The sequence below is a fragment of the Rhamphochromis longiceps genome, linkage group LG3 (genome assembly GCF_057381845.1).
Source record: "Rhamphochromis longiceps isolate RC_006_pf linkage group LG3, R_longiceps_female_GT1.1, whole genome shotgun sequence".
Taxonomy (NCBI): Eukaryota; Metazoa; Chordata; class Actinopteri; order Cichliformes; family Cichlidae; genus Rhamphochromis; species Rhamphochromis longiceps.
Window position 1 is genome coordinate 43,457,197 of NC_140559.1, and position 24,168 is coordinate 43,481,364.

The 24,168-nt window shown below is 37.3% G+C and overlaps 1 protein-coding gene and 1 pseudogene across 1 annotated transcript; both read left to right on the forward strand.

The window, feature by feature from the left end:
* Positions 1-24,168, forward strand: part of LOC146674917 (obscurin-like) — a 170,103-nt pseudogene that overhangs the window by 81,846 nt on the left and 64,089 nt on the right.
* On the forward strand, positions 8,440-19,410 carry LOC146674920 (low affinity immunoglobulin gamma Fc region receptor III-A-like). Its single transcript, XM_085385362.1, has 7 exons — positions 8,440-8,450; positions 10,250-10,413; positions 11,346-11,612; positions 14,204-14,482; positions 17,574-17,840; positions 18,810-18,918; positions 19,347-19,410. Exons 1-7 carry the CDS (start codon positions 8,440-8,442, stop codon positions 19,408-19,410), a joined length of 1,161 nt encoding a protein of 386 aa, XP_085241488.1.

Below are 24,168 nucleotides of genomic sequence, written 5' to 3' on the forward strand. Positions count from 1 at the left end.
GATCGGAGAGTCCTGATCCGTAACTTTCTTTTTATTTTTCGTTTTTGTCTACATTGTACTGAAATGCTTCATTATTGCAAACATTTTAAGATATACTTGTTATTCTTAACATTTTAACAGATACTCTGACCCATAACTATCGTAAAACGCTACGACCGGAAGTAGAAACCTTTCGCGCATGCGGGGTACCGATCGGGTTTCCGGTACGGATCGGGTAGTGACATCCCATCTCAAGAGCAGCAGATGCAGAACTTTTTTTTTTTTTTTTTTTTTTTTTTAAATAAACTTTATTTAACAAACAATGAGTATACAACATACGAACAGATGAAGTATACAAAACAACAGAACATGAACACACAAAGCCAGGGGTAAAAGAAAAAGGTAACAATTATAAGAATACACGCAAAAATTCACATACATAAATTGTTTTGAGAGCCTCAGCAGATGCAGAACTATCACAGACACGGAGCTCTAGCCATTATTACTCCGCACTTCCTCCATTTAACCACTAGATGGCGGACTTTGACATGAGCGGACCAGGAAGAAGCGGATGAATAAATGTGACCCGTCATATAACAAACTTGAAACAAACTACATTTCTTTTTTTTTCTTTTTTTTTTCGCTTTTTTTTTTTCGCTTTTTTTTTTTTTTTCAAAATCTTTATTTAAACATCAGTACAATACAAAATGGAATTAAGCAGTATTACAATAATGGTGATGTACTTACAGAAGAATTGTATGCATAGATAAACAAATACAAGAACAGCATTCAAAAACAACAATAGAAACATGCTAGGGGGAAAGTAACTAATCAAGCCAAAGAATAAAGTGATTGAAAGATCTTGATTTTTTCACAAACACCAATAGTTTTTATAGCTTTTGGGTTAGTGGAGTTCTTAATAGAGTTAAGATACTGTACAAGTTCAAAGGAGAATACATAGAAAGAGGGATGTCTTCCTAAATATTTGGACTTGTGAATATGAAATTTAGCCATTAAAAGTAACAAGTTAATCATATATCTGTTATCAAAATTGAATTGTTTTTGATTTTTGTGCAGACCAAACAAAACATATTTCCAAAACAGTACAAATCCTTTAAATATATTTTCTGAAATAAAAACACATAAGCTCTGCCAAAAATCTTGTACAAGGTTACAAAACCAAAAAAGATGTGTAGTAGATTCCTTGGAAGTTTTACAAAAGCTACAGCTTGTATCAATGTCTAATTTGAATTTGCTTTGAAGATAATCTTTAGAAGGATAAATTCTGTGTATTAATTTATAAGAAATATCTTTAATTTTGTTGGTAATTAAAAACTGATTAGGGAGTTTCCAAACTTCGTTCCACATAATACCATCTGACAGCCGGTTCCAGAAAAAAATAACATATGGTAGCGTGGTTATGGTACTCTGAAATAAAGCTCTAATCGATTTATTGTTGTTTTTAGATTGCTTAGAAAAGCAAATCTTGCCAACAAAAGTTTGTATGGGAGATGTCAACGGCCTGTGGAATGAAGTGATATTAGGTTGATTCTTAAACAGCATACAAACCCCTGATGGTATTGAGCCAAATACTTTGGTATAATCATGACGATTTATAGCTAAATTGAAGTGTAAACAAAATTCTTCATAGGAGAAAAGCATACCATTTGAGTCAAATAATTGGTTGACTAAAACAATGTCATTCCTAAACCAACTATCTAAGAAGAGAGATTTTCTTTTAAATAAAACATCCTTATTATTCCAGATATAATAACTGTGTGGACTAAAGTTATGCTTGTAAATAAGGGTCCAAGCTAAAAAAGCTTGACGATGAAAAGCAGAGATCTTTAACGGGATTTTATCAATATCAAAATTACAAGTAAGGAAAAATTCAGTGCCACCTAACTTAGAAAACATGAACACAGGTATAGCATTCCAAATGGAAGTAGGATTAGTAATTAGATTCTTCAACCAATTTATTTTGAATGTGTTATTTAAAGTGTTAAAATCTAACACATTAAGTCCTCCGTTGACATAGGAGTTCATAAGAACTGTTTTTTTAATGTAGTGTGTCCTATTTTTCCAGATAAAGTTGAAAATTAACTTATCAACCTCTTTTATAAGCTTTTTATCAAAGTGCAATGCCAATGCAGCGTATGTAAGACGAGAGATGCCTTCTGCTTTAGTTATTAATACTCTGCCTTTTAACGACAAATCTCTTAAGAGCCACTGATTAAATCTGTGTTTGAGTTTCTCTAGAATAGGATAAAAATTTTGAGTTATTCTACTTTCCTGGTTCTTGGTTATTATGACACCTAAATAACGAACTTCTTGTTTAAGTGGAATGTTACACAAAGCTGTTTTCGAGCAGTCTTTTATCGCCATAAGTTCACATTTAGGAATATTCAAGTATAATCCAGAAGCTTTGGAAAATATAGAGATTGAGTCAATAGCAATAGAGATTTGATGTTCATCTTTTAGGAATAATGTAGTGTCATCCGCTAACTGTGTTATGAGTAAATCTTTGCCAATTAGCGATATACCTTTTACATTGCTTGATTTCATATGGTTAGACAATAGTTGGGCAATTAACAAAAACAGGTATGGAGAAATGGGACAGCCTTGTCTTATCCCTCTTTGTATGTTAAATCTGGGTGAAGTACCGTTTGTTAATTTAATACTGCTGTTACTGTTATGGTATAATGTTTTAATCGCTGTAGAGAAGTAAGAGCCAAAACCATACTTATCCAGAGCTTGAAATATAAATTCATGCTCCACCGTATCGAAGGCCTTGTAGAAGTCTAAAAATAATATGAAACCATTGCAATCTATGAGGTCAGAATAATCCAGAACATCTAAAACCAATCTGATATTGTTAGTTATGTGTCTTTTGGGCATAAAGCCAGATTGTGTTTCATCAATAACAGAGTCAAGAACCATCTTAAGTCTGTTAGCTATAATTAGAGCAAATACTTTATAGTCATTATTTAGCAAGCTAATCGGTCTCCAATTATCAATCATTAATAGGTCCTTATTAGGCTTCGGGATCAATGTAGTCAAACCTTGATTCATCGTAGTGGGAAGCTGTTGGTTTCCTATGCTTTCTGCAAATACCTCAAGAAGAAAGGGAGACAACTCTTCAGAGAAAGTTTTATATAATTCAGCAGTAAGACCATCCGTACCTGGAGATTTATTATTTTTCAATAGCCCAATTGCAACTTTGACTTCTTCTAATGAGATGGGTTGATCACATAATATAGATTCTTCTTGGCTGATAGATTTAACATTCAGCGATCCTAAGAGATGATTTGCATCTTCCTGAGAAAATGTAGAACTATAAAGTTCCTTATAGAAATGACTACAATATTTAGAGATTAATCTGTAATCCTCTGTTATAACTCCATTTATCATTAATTTGCTAATATTATTTATACTTGAGTGTTTCTTTTCTAAACTGAAGAAGTAATGGGAGTTACGCTCACCTTCTTCAAGCCATTTAGATCTTGATCTGATAAAAGCGCCTTTTGCTTTGTCTGTGTATAAACGATCTAATTTATCTTGTAATTTAGCAAGGTTCATTTTATCCTCTTCAGTTAAAGTGTCAATTCGTTTATTAGATAACTGTGTGATTTGAGAAATTATATTTTCTTCCTCCAATCTTTTGGATTTTGCATTAAGGCTGCCAATCTTTCTTAAATATTTGCCAATTTCAAATTTTAATAATTCCCAGTTATTACCATATTTTAAATCTTCTTGAGCTATAGACCAAAAGTTTGAGATCAGTTCTTTAAGATCCTTTTTCACATCGTCTTTTTGTAATAATGAGCTGTTGAGTTTCCAGTATGTAAATTTAACAACAGAAGAATTAGGTAGAGAAGTTAGATTTATTTTAATATATATGGCTTTATGATCTGTTGCTGGAGAAGGCCAAGCACCTACATCTATGCTATTGCTGTCAAAGCTCTCTGAGACTAACCAAAAGTCTATCCTTGAATGTCTCGAGTTAGAATTGTTGCACCAAGTAAACATTTTGGACTGAGGAAATTTGAATCTCCAAATGTCTGTAAGTTTCAGGCGTACCATAACAGCCTTCAATGTGGTATTAATTCTTTTCGAATGTCCTGGAGGAAATTTATCTAATTCAGCATCCATAATACAGTTAAAGTCTCCACCTAGTAATAATTTTGCATTTGGAAATTTATTTAACCAGCTAGATATTTTTTTTTCAATCGTCAAAAATAAATGATCATTTTCTAGCTTCGTGTTAAACCCATATATGTTAGTAACAATTAAGACTAAATCATTATATCTTATGACTTGACATATGTAATGACCTGCAGAATCACATTCTGTATGTAAAACATCCCCATTATATCTGTTTTTTAGGATTGATACCCCAGCTGATCGTTCAGTTCCATGAGATAACCAAATAGAATTTCCCCATTGAGATCGCCAAAAACTAACATCGTCGATAGTAGAGTGAGATTCTTGCAAAAACACAAAGTCAGATTTAAGTTGCTTTGCATAAAGAAAAGTGGCTTTACGTTTTAAGTTGTTACGAAGACCCCTAGCATTAATAGAAACAAAAAACAAAGAACACAAGTTGACAAAGAAAAGATATGTATTAAAAAGTAAATCGAAGATAAACTTTTTAACCTAACACTGAGATCAGCACTAGAATATGAGAATGTTCACAGTATAGAGTAAATATATATAAAAAAAACTTTAGACGCCTAATAAAAGCATAACAAAAAAGGTTTTACCTATTTAACAGTAATTTGGCTTTTTGCTAACACCAAAGAGCAATTTAGACAGCCAACTATTAATATCTACAAATATCAGGCACATCAATATAAAGAACACCTTGTAAACAAACCTGAGAAGAACTAAGGGTCAGGGAATATTGAAGAGTTTATGTGTGAACTTCAGCACCATTTACAAAGCCTCGACCTCCAATAAAGTAAGCAGACTTCCCTTCTTCACGTGCTTTCTTTATAATGGGCCACAGCTTCAGTCTGTTTTCTTTGTCCTCTCTCGTCAGGTCTTCAGTAAACCTCAGATGATTATTTTGAAGGAAAGTATTATTCTTGGCAGCTTTCCACACCGCATCACGAATTCTTCTTGAGATGAACCGGATGATGATCCCTCTGGGTCTCGGGTCATTTTGTTTTGGTTTCCCCACTCGATGAGCGATGTCTAAGACCTCTGAAAACTTTTCCTTCTCCGCAGGTAGAACCGTTTGGCATATCCCAATCGCCTTTGCGCGCACATCTTCCTTCTCCAACTCCGGTACCCCATACAGTCTCAGATTCCAACGGCGGTTGTAGCGTTCAACTTCAGAGATGCGTTCGTCACATTTCTGTGTAAGCGTTTCGTTTTTCTCAACCCTTTTCTCAATGACCATAATCTTATCACTTATGTCCTTTAAGTCCGTACGAACTGTTCCTACCATTTCTTCAATTGCGTCACTTCTGGTGTTGATCAGATTAATCAAAGTGTTGACCGCATCAGCTTTCAGGGAATCGTCATCAGAGTGACTGGTAGACAGTGTTGGTTTTTTAGCCACTGGAGGCTTGGAAGGCGTAACTGGTAGGGGTGGAAATTCTTCTTCAACCATCTGCTGACACTCCATTTCTCTTATGTAGCTATGGTCGCTAGCTAGCATGCTAGTTGCATGTGGTTTGCCCGAGTTACTCAGCCTTTTCTGAGCAGATTTCGACATGTTGTTGTTGCAGAATTTGGTTTAACAAACTATATTTCAGGGATTGACTATGTGCACGAGACAATGCTAACTTCCTGGTTTGAGACCGGATGTAGGGTTGTACATTTCCAGTAGCTTTACTTTGTGGTCAATCACTACGGCGAAGATATCCGGTTGTTCAGTCTGACGTCACTAGCCGTGTCTGGGTCTAAACTCCGCTGCAGGTCCATATATCAAACGATCACTATGGCATTACTGAGAGTTGAAAAACTGTATAAAGTCTTTCATCTTTAATAAAATGATCAGCGTTCTGCTCTACCAGGTGTAACAATTGAGTTTAACATCCAAGCATCCATGAAAACGGAATTTATGACATTTAACGGAGTTAGAAGTTAGCAGGGAGTTAGCTCGCTAGCTTCTATCTAAATACAATATAGCATGTCCTGACTGCGGGGTTTTGGAAACAAATTAAAATGTACAGCTCTGTTATCACTTCCAGCATAAATGAAGACAGAAAACTAAACAGCAGTGACGTTTGTAGGGTTACTGAAGTTTGGCTAGCTGGTATATAATGATGTGCTACGTGACCGCTAGCGACACAGCTACGTTAGCATAATATAAACAAGCTAACTTTTTTCCACTCGATAAAAGTTAACGTGAGTGTTCTCGGTGGTCAGAAACAAATGTAATCGCATGGCAGGATGCTGTAAAAGGACCAAACTTCAGCCAGGAGAACAACTGAGATAATCCATCCACAATACGAGGTTAGTCATTCATATACTGCTGCATGGGCTGGGCTGTAGTTACATCCTAAGGTTTTAAAAACTGAGCTTAAATAAATGATTAGCGGTAATAAAAGCCGAGGGAGGTCAACAGGGATCACTGACTGTTTTAGGAGCTTTTTGAGATCAAATAAAAGAAAATACATAACATTAAACATGTTAACAACACAAAAGCCATATAGAGATTGACAGACCACGTGACTTTCGCGCATTGCATGCCGGTAACTCGTGGCAAAACAATCCAAGTACCGCATCAAATGCAAGCATTTGCAGCACCGCAAAACGTTCATTCTTCGGTTCCAATAAATTCTTGCTTTTTCTTTGCCCCCCAAAAAGGTATGTACAAAACGAAGGAGAACAATGCCGGTCCGTACAAAGACAGTCTTAATGAAAAGTCAAAGAAAAGATACGAGGAAAAAAATCAAACCAGTGAAAGTGTTAGACCCTTACGAGCACACAGAGGGACAAAATACGTTAGCGTGCTGCCCAACTTTCACCACGCTCAGATTTATAATTATACGGTTCTTGGAGTGAGTGCATACACTCGTGAAGTTTAGTAACTTCCGGTCACTGCAACAAGCCCAGGTACAGTTTACCGACGGATGGGTACAGGACCTTGAAATGCACCGTGTAGAAAGTAAAGACCATCCTACGAACAAAGGTAAGTTTACCAGTCTCACAAATCGTCTTCATAAATACACATTCGTTAACCGTTTATTAATAGTACCTTTGAGCTCAACGGTAATTAATTAGTAGTAGAAATAATTTCTGGTACCCATCACAGAAATGTAGCAGTGACAGTGATATTATATGCTGTAATCGTACTGGGCAATTAGTGATATAAAACAACTGTTTTATCCTGTGAATAAAAGTATATGTTTTTGTCAGTGTACCATGGCAATAACAGAAGCGAAACACAATATTGTGTCAGGACAATTTACTATTTATGCACAATAAACAAAGGAGCATAGCGCGACAATTTCTGTTCAGTGCCAGACTTGCTTGTAACCTATATCACCAATTATGTTATGAAAAATGACGCATTAACTACAACAGCAGACTGACTTGTGTGTAAATGCTTGGCGCAGACTAACCTGTGAGCTGGAGTGTTCTGGGACGTTATATTTTGTCTTTGAATGGCTGCAATCCAGGCCACCCGTCGCCTCTTTGTTACTTCGGAAACATGGCTCGAACAATTTCTCTTCAACGACGTAATCCGATAAAAACGATCTCTTTACCCGTCGGCTTCCCGTGGCTGTCATGCGACCAGCTATTGCAGTTAATAATACAACAGCTTCTTGCCATTTTTTGTGTTTCTTTTTATCGCTGTATAACTGATTTCAATTGAAAGCCTGCGTGCGCTAGTACCTCTTGCCACGAGTTCCCAGAATTCTTTGCGGTTTTACCCCTGAGTGACGTCACATTTTCAATCTCTATTAAACGCAGACTACTTTAGACCCGGAAGTAGGATTCGTCGCGTCATCACTGAACAACCCAACGGATGTAGGGTTGTACATTTCCAGTAGCTTTACTTTGTGGTCAATCGCTACTGCGAAGATATACTCCAAAATCATGTCCAAAACTCGAAAACGGAAAGATCGCATTAAGTTACAAAGAGCAGAAGGTGGAAACACTCACCACTGTTATGTCATAAAAAAAATCTAATGATCAATTTTGACGTTTAAAGAGTTTAGATCGATCACTTGTTTACATCACTCAACACAAGCAGAACTGCATTACTGCAGCAGAAGACACATCGTCCACATTCAGAAGTATCTCTGTATAGTGACTGGTCTTATGATTTAAACAGGCAAATGTTCAGCATTCAAACTACAGGTGAAGAATAGTCAAACCAGATGTTTCCCCGTTATGTCGATATCAGCTAGTCAAGTACACACCTACACAGCATGTTAACAAACCGTGAAAAAAGCCACACAAAAAATGAATGATTGCTGGTAACGGTTTCGATACGTTAGTATGTACGAAGGGTATGTTGTGACTTACCTTCAAAATTACAGCGGTCCCTCGCAATAACACGGTTCACCTTTCACCTCGCTGTTTTGAGGATTTTTTAGTGCAAGTTTGCACCTTTTTTTTTACGTCACATTGTGTCCTGCGTCCTGATCGCTGCAGACGATCTCCTCCGTGACGTCTCTCCTGTACAGTACAGAATCGCTGCATGGATCGCTAGCAGTGTGACTCTGAAGTGCAGTACTGTATGTCGACGATGTCCACCAAACGTTTTGCACCGTCAAAAAATAAAATTGGCTACTTGATTTCACCTATCGCTGGTTATTTTTAGAACATAACACCCGCGATAAACGAGGGACAGCTGAGAAATATAACATTTGAATCCCTTTTCTCTTTTGCTCTGAGGCGCAGGGGGAAAATATCGACAAGTCGATGAACATCATTTACAGATATATTGGGTAAATGCCCAAGACATCTATAGAAATGTAAATCGCCGCTTGATTCATTCATTTGCTTAACTTGTTTTGGACCGTAAACAGGGCGTGAACAGGACACCGGAAACAAAGCTCCCCACAGGAGTTTCCGCACCGGAAGTAGCATATGCTAACGTGCACATAGTCAATAACCTGAGGGACAAAATATTGTATATGATACAGCTCACACTCCACTGCATTTATTGGTTAAAATATTAAAATGATCATATCAAGAGTGCAACCATGTGAGCAGATGTTTCACTCAGCTGCTACACAAACTTTACATTTACTAGAGTTTGTTGCCTTGAAACTGACTGATTTCCTTTTCATGAGTATTTATCTGTCCATCCTCACAGATCACAGTTATGATTCACAAGATGCTGATGAACTGGAGGATCAATCTAATGTATTACAGCACAGCGTGATGAGGGTTAATGCAGGTAACTCAAATCTGAAAACAGACTCAACCACAGGTCAGTCAGTTAAAGTCCTGCCTGAAGACTTTAATCAGTCTTATTATGAGTTTTTACTTTCAGTTATTTATAGTGTCATGGTGTGCTGTCTGCCTCAGTGTCCTCTTGAAAAAACCTCTAAAAGTTGTTAAAGTCATAAATGAATAAGACTTCACAAGAGTAACAAGTAAAACAAACTGGACAAAGTGCCGTCGATATAGATTCACTCATTTATGACTGTCATGATTTCATCATTTTAGTCTGAGTGCTTCTTCCTCATCTTTGTTTAGTTTTTTTTAAAAATTATTGTCTCTTTAATTTAAAGGTTTGTTTTCTTTCCTCCTTTGTGTTATTTTTCTTCCTCCTTTATGATTTTCCTGTTTGTTTTTAACTGTTTCTCATTCCCAGTCATGTTTAAATAGTCCTGCTGTATCTTTTCCTCAGTCTTTGTCAGAGCATCTGTGAACACTCACGTGTGTTCATCTCTTAGTTGTTTCTATTGACAGTTTATTTATTTCTAGTTTTACGTTTTGATTCTTTGTATGTTTCCATTTTTAGACTATTTAGGTATTAAAGTTCAGTTTTATTTAAGTTATTTTGCTTCCTGCATTTAAGTTCACACCTTTGCACTCCACTCATTGTTACAGAGACACATATTTACAAGTGTGTGTATATATATTAACCCTCGTATGCATTTTATTATCTCTGTGTGTGTGATCAGGTTTGTAAATATGTCGAAACATCTGTGTGCACAGATATTATCAGCTGGAAAGTCTTAAAGTTTTGCATAAAGCACTTAAAATACAGACAAGTGATCACGTTTCAGCTCACCTGCTCTCTTTGTTGTCTGTTTTATTACTTGTGACCTTTGCTGCACTTCTGCTGTGACAGATCCACAGATGAGTGTGGAAGGGTTTCTGTAATCGAGGGTTCATTAACCCTGAGCTCAGACTCACAGGCTCAGGCTTTCTGTCACACTCAGAACAAACCACCAGGTGGCGTATTACTCAGCCAGGCTCACCTGCTCTTCACCTTGTATTTGAGTCACAATTGCAGTAGGAAATAAAACTGCAGCTGGAACATCTGTGTGGCAGATGTGGTGTTCTCCTTCTTCCACTAAAAGGACCACAATTATAGCCTCATATTTGTCTAAGTTACAGAACTTAAAATCAAGGCCATTCTGACAGCACACAGCACAACCACACCAGCAGGGGGCAGTGTGACACTGATCTGTGATGTGAATTACTCTGTTCAGAAAAACCTCATCTAAAAAATGAGATAATCTCTTTTAGCTCTAAGAGTGCAATCTCTGTCTCTGATGGAGGCATCTACACCTGCAGAGGAAGGAGAAGAAACACGAATTTACTCACAACTAAAAGCGATTCAGTCATTATTCAGAAAACTGATGAGTTTAAATATTTTTGAGAGTTGAAAAACGTCTTCTCCAAATTGTAATGGAAGTCAATATTCACTAATCACCAGCACTTAAACCACTAAATCTGTCAGATTAATAATTATTAGGCTCAGTACATCGTTTCACCTTTGTTCAGTCTTCAGATCACTTACAGACACAGAGGAGTTCATGGTGCTGTTTTGTATTTTTAGAGTGATTTAAAAAACAGTTTGTGCTCCTTTCCTGGTTACTGAACCTTTACTCTTATTTTTCTTTGCCAGTCTGTTTTGACTTTGGTGCCACATGAAAACTTTGTATTTCACCATTTATGAACTATTAATCACTTTATGAGAGCAGAGCAGCCTCCAGCTTTGAATCCATCACTGGAGGTTTAACAGCATTGTTAGGAAACAACAGCTAACTGATGACTCATGGATTATATGTTTAGAAATGTGTAATATGTAAATGTAAAGATGTAGAAAAAAGTAAATAGTGAAACATAAAGATCATTAAATTACCTGGTTTAATTTATTTTTTAAAATGTATTCAAGTCAAAATTATCAGTCTGCTAATGATATATTTTTATTTGATCAGCTCCTCCTAAGCCCACTGTGACCCTGCAGCCATCCTGGACTCAGATATACAGCGGTGAGACAGTCACTGTCAGATGTGAGATTCATGGAGGTGAAGGAGCTCAGTGGACGTATGAATGGAGACGAGGCCAGTCAAGCATACGTTCAGCATCCAGAGAATACACATTTAGAAGCGTTACTGAGTCTGATGGTGGAGAATACAGCTGCCGGGGCACAGGGACCTATTTGTTAACAGAGTGGAGTGATACCATCATATTCAGAGTATTATGTAAGTTGGACACATTTCACTCATTATAATTTATACTACACAATGTTTCATCCAAAAACACAACAAAATACTTTGTATTTCAACAACACTACGGGTTTTGTTTAATTATAACAACATACAGTGATCACTGACAGTGAAACATCTGGGTAAGAAAAAACATATTCAGTACATTTGTTGAAAAACTACAGGGTGGGCTATTTATATGGATACACTGTAATAACATGGGAATGGTTGGTGATATTAAAGTCCTGTTTGTGGCACATTAGTATATGTGAGGGGGCAAACTCATCAAGATGGGTGGTGACCATGGTGGCCATTTAGAAGTCGGCCATCTTGGATACAACTTTTGTTTTTTCAATAGGAAGAGGGCCATGTGACACATCAAACTTATTGGTAATGTCACAAGAAAAACAATGGTGTGCTTGGTTTTTTTTTTTGTTTTTTTTTGGGGTTTTTTGGCCTGTCCCGATGTGCTTGGTTTCAACGTAACTTTATTCTTTCATGAGTTATTTACAAGTTTCTGACCACTTATAAAATGTGTTCAATGTGCTGCCCATTGTGTTGGATTGTCAATGCAACCCTCTTCTCCCACTCTTCACACACTGATAGCAACACCGCAGGAGAAATGCCAGCACAGGCATCCAGTATTCGTAGTTTCAGGTGCTGCACATCTCGTATCTTCACACCACAGACAATTGCCTTCAGATGACCCCAAAGATGAAAGTCTAATGGGGTCAGATCGGGAGACCTTGGGGGCCATTCAACTGGCCCACGATGACCAATCCACTTTCCAGGAAACTGTTCAGCTAGGAATGCTCGGACCTGGCACCCATAATGTGGTGGTGCACCATCTTGCTGGAAAAACTCAGGGAACGTGCCAGCTTCAGTGCATAAAGAGGGAAACACATCATCATGTAGCAATTTCAAATATCCAGTGGCCTTGAGGTTTCCATTGATGAAGAATGGACCCACTATCGTTGTACCCCATATACCACACCAAACCATCACTTTTGTTGTTCCAACAGTCTTGGAGGATCCATCCAATGTGGGTTAGTGTCAGACCAATAGGGGTGGTTTTGTTTGTTAACTTCACCATTCACATAAAGGTTTGCCTCATCACTGAACAAAATCTTCTGCGTGAACTGAGGGTTCTGTTCCAATTTTTGTTTTGCCCATTCTGCAAATTCTGTGTGCCGATCTGGGTCATGCTCGTTGAGATGCTGCAGTAGCTGGAGTTTGTAAGGGTGCCATTTGTGAGTAGTTAATATCTGCTGAAGGGATGTTCGACTAATGCCACTTTCCAGTGACATGCAGCGAGTGCTACGCTGTGGGCTCTTGCTGAATGAAGCTAGGACAGCCACTGATGTTTCTTCATTAGTGACAGTTTTCTTGCTTCCACATTTTGGCAAATCCAACACTGAACCAAGTTCACGAAACTTAGCAAGCAGTTTGCTGACTGTAACATGGGAGATGGGTGGACTCGTAGGGTGTCTTGCATTGAAATCTGCTGCAATGACCCGGTTACTGCGTTCACCAGATATCAACACAATTTTGATCCGCTCCTCATGTGTTAACCTCTTCAACATGTCAATGGCTGTGAACAAAGAGAAACTTGTAAATAACTCATGAAAGAATAAAGTTACGTTGAAACCAAGCACACCATTGTTTTTCTTGTGACATTACCAATAAGTTTGATGTGTCACATGGCCCTCTTCCTATTGAAAAAACAAAAGTTGTATCCAAGATGGCCGACTTCTAAATGGCCACCATGGTCACCACCCATCTAGAGGAGTTTGCCCCCTCACATATACTAATGTGCCACAAACAGGACTTTAATATCACCAACAATTCCCATGTTATTACGGTGTATCCATATAAATGGCCCACCCTGTAAATTCAGATTTAATTATCCCAGTTTATTCAGCTCAGTTGCTTTTCATCACTGCAGCTCAGCGTCATGATGCAGATCTTTTGTTTTAGCATTTTTATTTTTTCCAATTCCTCAAAGTTTCCATTTGACTACAATTTGGTCTCATTTTAGGAGAGACTGCTCTGCTACGTTAGCCTTTCTCTAACTGTTGGTATGTTTACTCATAGCAGCAGTTTTTTGATTTGATCATCTTGTAATTCCCAAATTAAATATCATGAATTTATGGCAAAGAAAGAATTCAATTTTTTTCTGAATGAAGATTATTTGGATATATTGGAGGTTTAACAGCATTGTTTGCAAACAACAGCTAACTTACAGCTCATAGGTTACATGTTCATAAATGTATAAATATGTAAATGCAAATATGTAGAAATAAGTAAACAGTCAAATATGAAGATCAGTAAATTACCTGGTTTAATTTATTTAATTGATTTGATTGATTGATTTGATTTGATTTTATTGATTAGCATTCAAATATCTCAATGAATACAGAACAAAGATCTACCACAAAGCAAGAAAGCATGAGACAAGGCTAATCAAAAGGTATTGGCTGAAGCATTTGCTTATTACGCCAACCCTTATTTAATAAAAACAAAACATTTTATTGTTGATTTTCAAGTCAAATTATCAGTCTGCTAATGATATCTGTTTATTTGAACAGCTCCTCCTAAGCCCACTGTGACCCTGCAGCCATCCAAGACTCAGTTAAACAGTGGTGTGATATACAGCGGTGAGACAGTCACTGTCAGATGTGAGATTCATGGAGGTGAAGGAGCTCAGTGGACGTATGAATGGAGAAGAGGCCAGTTAAAAACACCTGCAACATCCAGTGAATACAGAATCACAGTTACTGAGTCTGACAGTGGATTGTACAGCTGCCGGGGTAGACGAGGTTCTTTCTGGACAGTGTGGAGTGACGTCATTACATTGACTGTCTTATGTAAGTTGAACATATTTCTCTCATTTTAATTTCAAAAACAAAACAAAATAATTTCGTCAGTACTGTGGGTTTCTGGGGTATTTGTTAACACAGTGGAGTGACATCATCACACTGACTGTGTCATGTAAGTTGGGCATATTTCACCTTTTTTAAAAAAAATTCTATTGCACAATGTTTAATGCAAAAACAACAAAATATCATGTCTGTCAATAAAACTGCAGGATTTGTACCTATTTTAATATCAAAAGTAGCGTAAAACAATTTTTAAAGTTTTACATAAAATCCACAGCAACAGTGAAACTGTTATGATACGGCTGTGTGGCAGGGAGGATGTAGGACACAAACGCAAAACAATCATCAGAGCAATGAACTTAAAATGCTGCTTTATTGCAGTGGTATAATTTTCACGAAAAGAAAAAAACTTGCAAAAACAAAATGAAACTAAAAACTGGGAACTAATAACAAAAACACTTCGAAACCTGTAAACTAGTGACACTGATCTCAGGGAGCACGGAAACACGCAGCATGGTGAGGGGACGACGTGACACTGACAGAGAGAAACACGGGTCTGAAATACACTGAGCGAAATGAGGGAATGAGACACATGAGGGGAGAACAGTCGAGACCAGGGTGAAGCAAAGCTAGAAACAGTGACAAAGGACAACCAGGAAAAGATCCAGGGAAACCGAGTTAACAATAAAAACTCTGAAAACCATAAATTTCACACTCCAGCCTCAACTCTCGCTGCCCGGTACCAAATGACTCACGGTCCCGGTGAGGGCACGAAAGGTGAACCGTGTTATATCGAGGGAGGGACCACTGTAATACAAAATCAAAACACTGGTTCACAGACCCAGGACTGTGACAGAAGCATGTGGAGTTGAAAAACATATTCAGTACATTTCATAAAAAATGAAACACAAATGTAATGATCCCAGTTTATTCAGCTCAGTTGTTGCACATGTGGATTTTTCACCAGTTTTCAGCAGAGTGGAAGCAGGCAGTGGTTTAACCCACTTTTGTTTAACTCAGTTTTCTCCTGTTTTGTGGACAGCCAGGAAGGTCAGGCATTGCATCTTCCTTTTCTTGATCAGGGAAGCTTTACCCTGTGTTTTGTTTCTAGGAAGGGGGAGAGTTTTTGTTTGTTATTTTGGCCTCGGAGACCCTGATGCTTTTAGCTTCCTGGCAGCTGTGTTTATTGCGAGTCTTTTCCTTTTTTTCCAGCTTTGTAAAAATAAACCTCGTCAATTCAGCAGCAGCTGTGTGGTTACACACTTTTCCCGTGTTGTTTTGCGTTTCTGTTTTGAGGGGCGTAACAGTCGTTAAATTCTTTCTACATGGTGTTCTTAATGTGAGTGAATAATCCAGCTGTTAGCACAGCGAGTTTACAACATAGGACACATATTAAACAGGTCAATACTGATAGATAGATACTTTATTGATCCACAAAGCAAATTGTTGTGTTAGAGCAGCATGATAAAAAGTGAAAATAGGGCCTTACTCTATGAGACAGCGCAGGAATTTTTATATTTACAACAGTGAAAAAGAAAAGTAAAAATTAAATTTGTTGAAAATAGGGCTGCCACGATTAGTCGACTATCAAAAACGTCGACGACTAATTTAATAGTCAACGCATCGTTTGAAGCTTTGTAAGATCACAAAAGACGCAGGAATAAGTAGCAGGATTTAAGAGTGTAATAATGGACTGAAACAGAAGATGGCAGCACTGCATGTCCAAGGATGCCAGCTGCCGTTAAACACCAAAGAAGAAGAAACTGTGTCCCAGAATTCATAGCGCGGCCCATCGCGGCCCTGCTTAGTTTCCAACAATGGCAGCAGCTGGTTAGTTTTAATATTATTCTTATTATTCTTTCTGGGTCACAAAATAAACGTTTAACATATTTTCAGGCGAGAATGTAGCTGTGTAAACCTCAAATATCTGCTCAGTTTATCAGGACACCACATATTTTCAAAAGCGCTCCGACGTTTTCGGAGGCATCTGTTACCCACTAGCTCGATAGCTAGCCGGGGGCAGGGCTCACTAGAGCCGTGAGAACACCGGACTCCTGGCAGATCATTTTCAAACCCACCGCCGTCTTTCACTACTCAGGTTAAACATGATATATAAGTCACTTAGATAACTTCAAAATGTTGTTTGGCTTTTTTCAGTGTTTTATTTGTTCCTGAGTAAATCTGTTTGGCTGAGAGGAAAGTTATAGTTTTTACACAGCTGAATAAACATCAAGCAGACAGCTGATTATCAGAAGTGTGAGAATCTACTCCGGTGTCCTGTTATATTTTAGATAGCAAGGAGTTTATTAAACTCCACCGAAACAATCTGCAAATTTCATTAAAATTTAATAAACTATCATCTTGTCTTTATTTTTAGTTAGCACATACCTTAAACACTTAAAGCTGTAAGCTAATGATAGTTATATAAGAGCAGATGCTGCTGGTGCAATAAGCTGTACGTTTTATGTTCAATGGATGATGATCTGATTAGTCGACTAATCGCAAAAGTAATCGCTGACTAGTCGACTATCAAAATAATCGTTTGTGGCAGCCCTAGTTGAAAACAGTTAAAGTAAAACGGATATTGTGTATAATATGTTAGGGATTTTATACCTGACAGGAAAGTAAGGTCTCAGGTTATTCAGAAGAATAACAGCCCACCGACAACTCTGGATTATATGCTCATAAATGTATAAATATGCAAATGTAACGATGTAGAAATAAGTAAATAGTGCGATGTTTGAGTATAAAACTTCTTTTTTACAATGTACAATCTGAGAGACTGAAGTTGTTTACATGATATTGTGTGTTGATGTGTTGATGTTCAGTCTCACAGTTTAGTTTTGTGCACACCTGGTTGTTTTCAGTCACTCTGCTGGTAGATTCTAAATATCAGCAAATTACCAGGTTTAATCTGATTTTTTTTTTAATTACCTTTTTATTGTTGATTTTCAGTCAAATTGTCACTGGGATGAAAAAATTTTGATTACCACTAACAAGAGCAATAAAACCAGGAAAGCATTAATGATCATTTTATATTTCTATAAGTCTGATGATGGGATATTTTCTCTTTGATCAGCTCCTCCTAAGCCCACTGTGACCCTGCAGACATCCTGGACTCAGATATACAGCGGTGATACAGTCACTGTCAGATGTGAGATTCATGGAGGGGAAAGAGTTCAGTGGAAGTATGAATGGAGAGGAGGCCAGAAAAACATACGTGAAACATCAAGTGTATATACAATCAACAGTGTTAATGAGTCTGATGGTGGAGGATACAGCTGTCGGGCCACAAGAAGCTCTTCCTGGACAGAGTGGAGTGACAGCACCTCATTGAGAGTAACAGGTGAGTTGGACATATTTCACATATTTTAATTTGTACTGAACAATGTTTCATCAACTCAACCAAACGTTTTGTCTTTCAACAGCACTGTAGGTTTATTTTGTGTTTAGGATCAAAAGTAGTTTCAAATATCTTTTCGTATCATTATAAAGATATTTAATAATCACTCAGTGAAACATCTGGAAAATATTTTGTTAGTTTGATGAAAGATTTCAGTCCAAATGTAATAATCCCAGTCTGTCCCATCTTGACCTCATGGCTGCACATGTGGAATTTATCACTGCAGATCAGTTACTTCCTTTGTTTTTAGCATTTTTACATTAATTCCTCGACGTTTCAGGTTTGACTACAATATAACCTCATTTTATTAGAGACTGTTCTGCTACATTACAGGTTCCACTTAGATTCTTTCCTGTAATTACTGTTAATGGCATTCAGTTATTTTAATTAATGAAAAATAAAGGTGTTCATGAGTGTCATAATATCTTTAATGATACGACAGCTAGAAGAACCTCCATTGTAGAACAGATGCATTAGTGGATCAGTGGTTTAAGGTTCAGTTCATGAAAAATCAGTCAGAGCCACAATAACCTGTTTGTTATACAATAACTACAAGTGTGACACTCTCCAATGTCCCAAATCAGCAACTGCACCAGTTTCACATGATGACCTCATCACAACTTTTAGAAAACATTTCTCACATAATTTCTTCCAGTCTTCTTAATCTGCTGTCAACTCATGAAAAATAATCTGTAATTTTTTGGAATCTAAACAAAAACTAAAGTAAAGACTTTACCTTTTACATTTTACTGAAAATATTGTGTTACAGTTTGAAACTTTTATGTTGTGACTTTTTGTTATGTTTAACTTGTTTCTCTGTGAACCAGCTGTTTTGCAGTCACTCTACTCTTATGTTATAAACAGCAGAGTTTTTATGTTTCTCTTCTAACTGGATCATTCTTATGTGAACAGTTCCCATTACGCCCACTGTGACCCTGCAGCCATCCTGGACTCAGATATACAGCGGTGAGACAGTCACTGTCAGATGTGAGATTCAGAGACGTGAAGGAGCTCAGTGGACGTATGAATGGAGACAAGGCCAGAAAAACATACCTGAAACATCCAGTGAATACACAATCACAGTTACTGAATTTGACAGTGGAGGATACAGCTGCCGGGGCAGAAGGGACTATTTGTTAACATATTGGAGTAAAGTTACTGGACTGACTGTATCATGTAAGTTGAAGATGTTCCGTACAGATAATTCATTTTGTTAAAATAAGTGAAAACTCGCTTTCTTGCAGATTTGTAGCTGATTCTTTTGTGCTGCTCACTAAAATATTTTGGTTTCAGTTTGACAACAAAAAACATGAAAAGCAACTTTTTACTCACAGTGAAGACAAAAAACATATCAGAGTATCGTCTCTGCTGTGCAGCTCTACAGAACAGGAAAACAGTGTTTGTCCCAGTTCGGTGATTTTTGTGTGACAGGTTTACGTGCTTACACAGGGACCTCCAGAGCCTTTTCAACAGTGCTGCGGACCTCGGGGGGAAAGCAGTGCTGTGGAAATGACAGTCTTCACTAGTGGGGAGAGTTACAAAGCTTTCTTCGTTACATGTTTTTATTAAACAATTAAAGATAAAACACCACAAACTCTAGTAGAGGACATGAAGTCAAAGATAGAAACTACAAGGAGCAGGTGCATTTAGTACAGGTAGAGCTCAGTGGCCAGCACAACAAATTCTGGATCCTTTGCTTTTAGTTAGCATTTAGCATTAGTAGCGCATGCTGCGTCCGCTGTGAAAGGGCCTTTATGCTGCGCTCTGTGACTCACAGCAATAGTCCCGGGTCAGCACTGACTTTGTGTTAAACTAATCCTAAAGTAATAATGGTATTTCTAACCACTGACATACCACAACTTTATTATTTCAACAGCATCCGAAAGTTTCTGGACCTAGCTTGTATGGGATATTTATATAGAGATCCTCCAGCTTTAAACTTTATTAGTGGTGTGCGGATCGATATTGAAATATCAATTCTTCCGATACCTGTAATTTATGTTCTAAAATCGATTCTCATATTAAAATATCGATATTTTAAATATGATATTGATATGATATATGATATATATTTCTATATGATTTGGATCGTCTAAATTGGAAGGAATTACTTCCTCTTATGCCTTTCATAGTCATATGTAATAATAGCGCACAACTTCAAGTTTTTTTAAATTTCTATATGATTATTCTGCAATATTAAGCAATAAGTACAAGTAGTCTGATGTCCTGTAATCACTATGAAGCTATATCTTAATAGTATTATTACAATTACATAATACAATTAAATACTGTATTATGAAATACAATGAAACATTAAGTTTTTGTACAAAGTATCAGTATCGGATCAGTATCATCGATACCACCCGTAACTTTACTTGGTATCGGATCGGAAAGGAAATCAGTGGTATCGCACATCACTAAACTGTATTACCCTTCCAGGACCTGAAGCTCAGTAAAGCACGACAAGCAGCCAAATCTGTTTTCTGATTGGATTGTTACATTTGTGATTGATATGACATTAACCAATCAGCTGAAACGAAGAAAAATCAGGTCAAAATTACTGTGTGTAGTATAAAATCACAAATAGTTTTTGCTTTGTTTCAGTAAGCAGACCTTAACAAAAAAAATTGTAACTCGTGTAAATATTTTTATACAAACACAAATCTTTTTTACACACACACACACACACACACACACACACACACACACACACACACACACATTCTCATCTGTAGATGCACAAACATACAATTTTCACATATTTTGGTTTACAAGGTTACAAAACAAACCTCAGTTCACAAATACACATTTGATTTACAAGTACAAAATATTTATGACCACAATTTGAGCCCGTACATGTTGCCCATTGTTGAAATCAATCTTAGAGGTTTAAGGTTTGAGTTAAAGAGTCAGGACCAGGGTGAACTTTGAACTTGTAGGTGAGAAACAGAAGACGGAAATATACAACAATTTCCAGTTTACATTAAGTTATGCATCCGAAAACCAGAATAAAATATTTAAATAAAATTAAACAACAATATGTAAAAATATCTCTCTCTGTCTAGTTCAGGTTAGTTTGACTCTTATCTGTGTTAACTACTTGTTAACCTGTGTTAGCTCCTTCAGGGTTAACCAGCTTTCTTTCAGCTGCTCTTCAAACTTTGATCAATATAAGTCGGCTCAGTTCACTCACTAGACCTGCAGAGTGGCTGGTTAGTTATAATCAGTAACACAGTGAGTCACCAGTACAACACCAACACAATGAATGGAATTACAACACTGAACGCACAAAATTAGCTGTCCACAGATTTACAGAGAAAACTTTCACAGTCACAGTCTGGTGTGGAATCAGTTCTTGGATTAAATCCTCTGTGTGTCGCAGTAACAGAGTTTATGGTGGAGTCGTGTCACAGTTCAGAAGTGTGAGTCAGTTTCCTGATCTCTGGAATATGAGTTGATCCATCAGGAACAGAACCGTCAAGATTCAACAGTCTCAGATTTCAGTTCTGAGATCTGCTCTCGGCTAATTAACCTGATCTGTTTTGCAACACAAACACTGGAGTCTTATTCCAGCATTCCTAACAGCTCAGCTGGAAATCACATCCAAACTGCTCCCTGCAATGTCAGCAGTAGAGTTGACCAGAGGTGGGACCAAGTCATTGTTTTGCAAGTCTCAAGTAAGTCTCAAGTCTTTATCCTCAAGTCACAAGTCAAGTCTCAAGTAATGTCAGGCAAGTCAGAGTCGAGTCTCAAGTCACTGGTGTAAAAGTCCAAGTAAAGTCACAAGTCTGAAATTTTGAATTTCAAGTCCTTTTGAGTCTTTAAAAAAAAAAAACGAAAAAAGCATGTTGCAGTTATATGTTAAATGTAAATATTAGACCATGTAATTTTTAAATCTGTGTTTTTCTCAACACATGACAAAATAGTGAACTTAGAAAATATACACAAATTGTGAAATTGCACCTCTTTAAAATGCAGCTCAATTAAACCTAGCTCCAAGAATAATTTTCACCGACAGTTCTGAGATAAGCTGCATGTTATTCTTGGATGCGGTTGTAGGACCGGCTTTAAAATCGCATGACAAAAATATCATACATATTAAAAAAAAACTGTATCACCAACGTAGCCTGGAAAACATTTGCTAGTTAGATGAAGTCAGCTATCTCATCGTAGCATATTTATATGCATATTTATAATTATACGGTTCTTGGAGTGAGCGCATACACTCATGAAGTTTAGTAACTTCAGGTCACTGCAACAAGCCCAGGTACAGTTTACCGACAGATGGGTACAGGACCTTGAAATGCACCGTGTAGAACGAAAGACCATCGTACGTATCATAAGTTTACCAGTCTCACAAATCGTCGTCATAAATACACATTCGTTAACCGTTTATTAATAGGACCTTTGAGCTCAACGGTAATTAATTAGCAGTGGAAATAATTTCTGGTAGCATCACAGAAATGTAGCAGTGACAATAATACTGTATGCTGTAATCGTACTGGGCAATTAGTGATACAAAACAACTGTTTTATCCTGTGAATAAAAGTATATGTTTTTGTCAATGTACCATAATAACAGAAGTGAAACGCAATATTGTGTCAGGACAATTTACTATTTATGCACAATAAACAAAGGAGCGACAATTTCTGTTCAGTGCCAGACTTGCTTGTAACCTATATCACCAATTATGTTAAGAAAATGACGCATTAACTACAACAGCAGACTGACCTTCGTGTAAATGCTTGGAGCAGACTAACCTGTGAGCTGGAGTGTTCTGGGACGTTATATTTGATCTTTGAATGGCTGCAATCCAGGCCACCCGTCGCGTCTTTGTTACTTCGGAAACATGGCTCGAACAATTTCTCTTCAACGACGTAATCCGATAACAACCGATCTCTTTACCCGTCGGCTTCCCGTGGCTGTCATGCGACCGGCTATTGCAGTTAATAACACAACAGCTTCTTGCCATTTTTGTGTTTCTTTTTATCGCTGTGTGACTGATTTCAATTGAAAGCCTGCGTGCGCTAGTACCTCTTGCCACGAGTTCCCAGAATCCTTTGTGGTTCTACCCCTGAATGACGTCACATTTTCAATCTCTATATAATATGCATGTTAAATTTTATATTTGGGGTGAAATATCAAGTCTTTTCAAGTAAACCGGTTCAAGTCCAATTCAAGTCCCAGGTCATTGGTGTAAAAGTCCAAGTCAAGTCACAAGTCTTAGAACATTTTTTCAAGTCAAGTCTAAAGTCATAAAATTAATGACTCGAGTCTGACTCGAGTCCAAGTCATGTGACTCGAGTCCACACCTCTGGAGTTGACTGTGCGTATTAGTGTGGTCTAAAGACATCTGTGCGACAGGAAATGTCAGCTTCCACAGCAAAAGAATATAAAACAACCTTACTAGGTCTCATCTTAGCTATCAGAGGCTTCAACATCAGATTGAGTGAAGAACACAAGGACATAACGTGCTAACTGACACCAAAGAAAACTAACTGTTACTCACCAAATTCCAATACACCAAAAACAAAAGTAAAGAACAACACCAATGAAATGATAACTGCTCACACTCATTTAGGAGCAATTCTCACATGTTCAAAATACAATCAGATCATATTAACCTGGGTTACTTCCTCATTATTGATCAATAAACTCAGTCATGCTTCAAATTAATTATTTGAAATGTGCATGTATGTAATAAATGAAAATACACAAAAGTAAATAAAAAAATTCACTGTTTTGATCAAAAGAGTATTACAGAATATTTTGTGTGACACACTTTGTTTTATCTCAACTATGGTTTTGTGATATTTGATCATTTACATATTTCCATCTTTAAATTGTTCTGATTCAGTCATTTTTACTTTTATGTTCTTGTTCTAAACGGAACTGCAGCGAAACCAAAGGCTGAACTGAGAGCTGATAGGACAGCTGTTCCAGTAGGGGGCAGTGTGACCCTGACCTGCTCTGTGACCCCATCATCATCATCATCATCATCATCATCATCATCATCATCATCATCATCATCTGGATGGAAATACTACTGGTACAGAGATGGGAAATCTTATCAACCTGTGACAAATGGACAAATCAGTGTCTCAGAGGGAGGACGCTACAGCTGCAGAGGAGGAAGAGGAGAACCAGTTTACTACACAGAGGACAGTCAGCCAGTCAGGATTGACACAACTGGTGAGTTTAAACTTTAAATTTCCCCAAAAAGCACTACATCTGATGGTAACTGAACCTTTTGTCTTTCATGTGTTTTTAT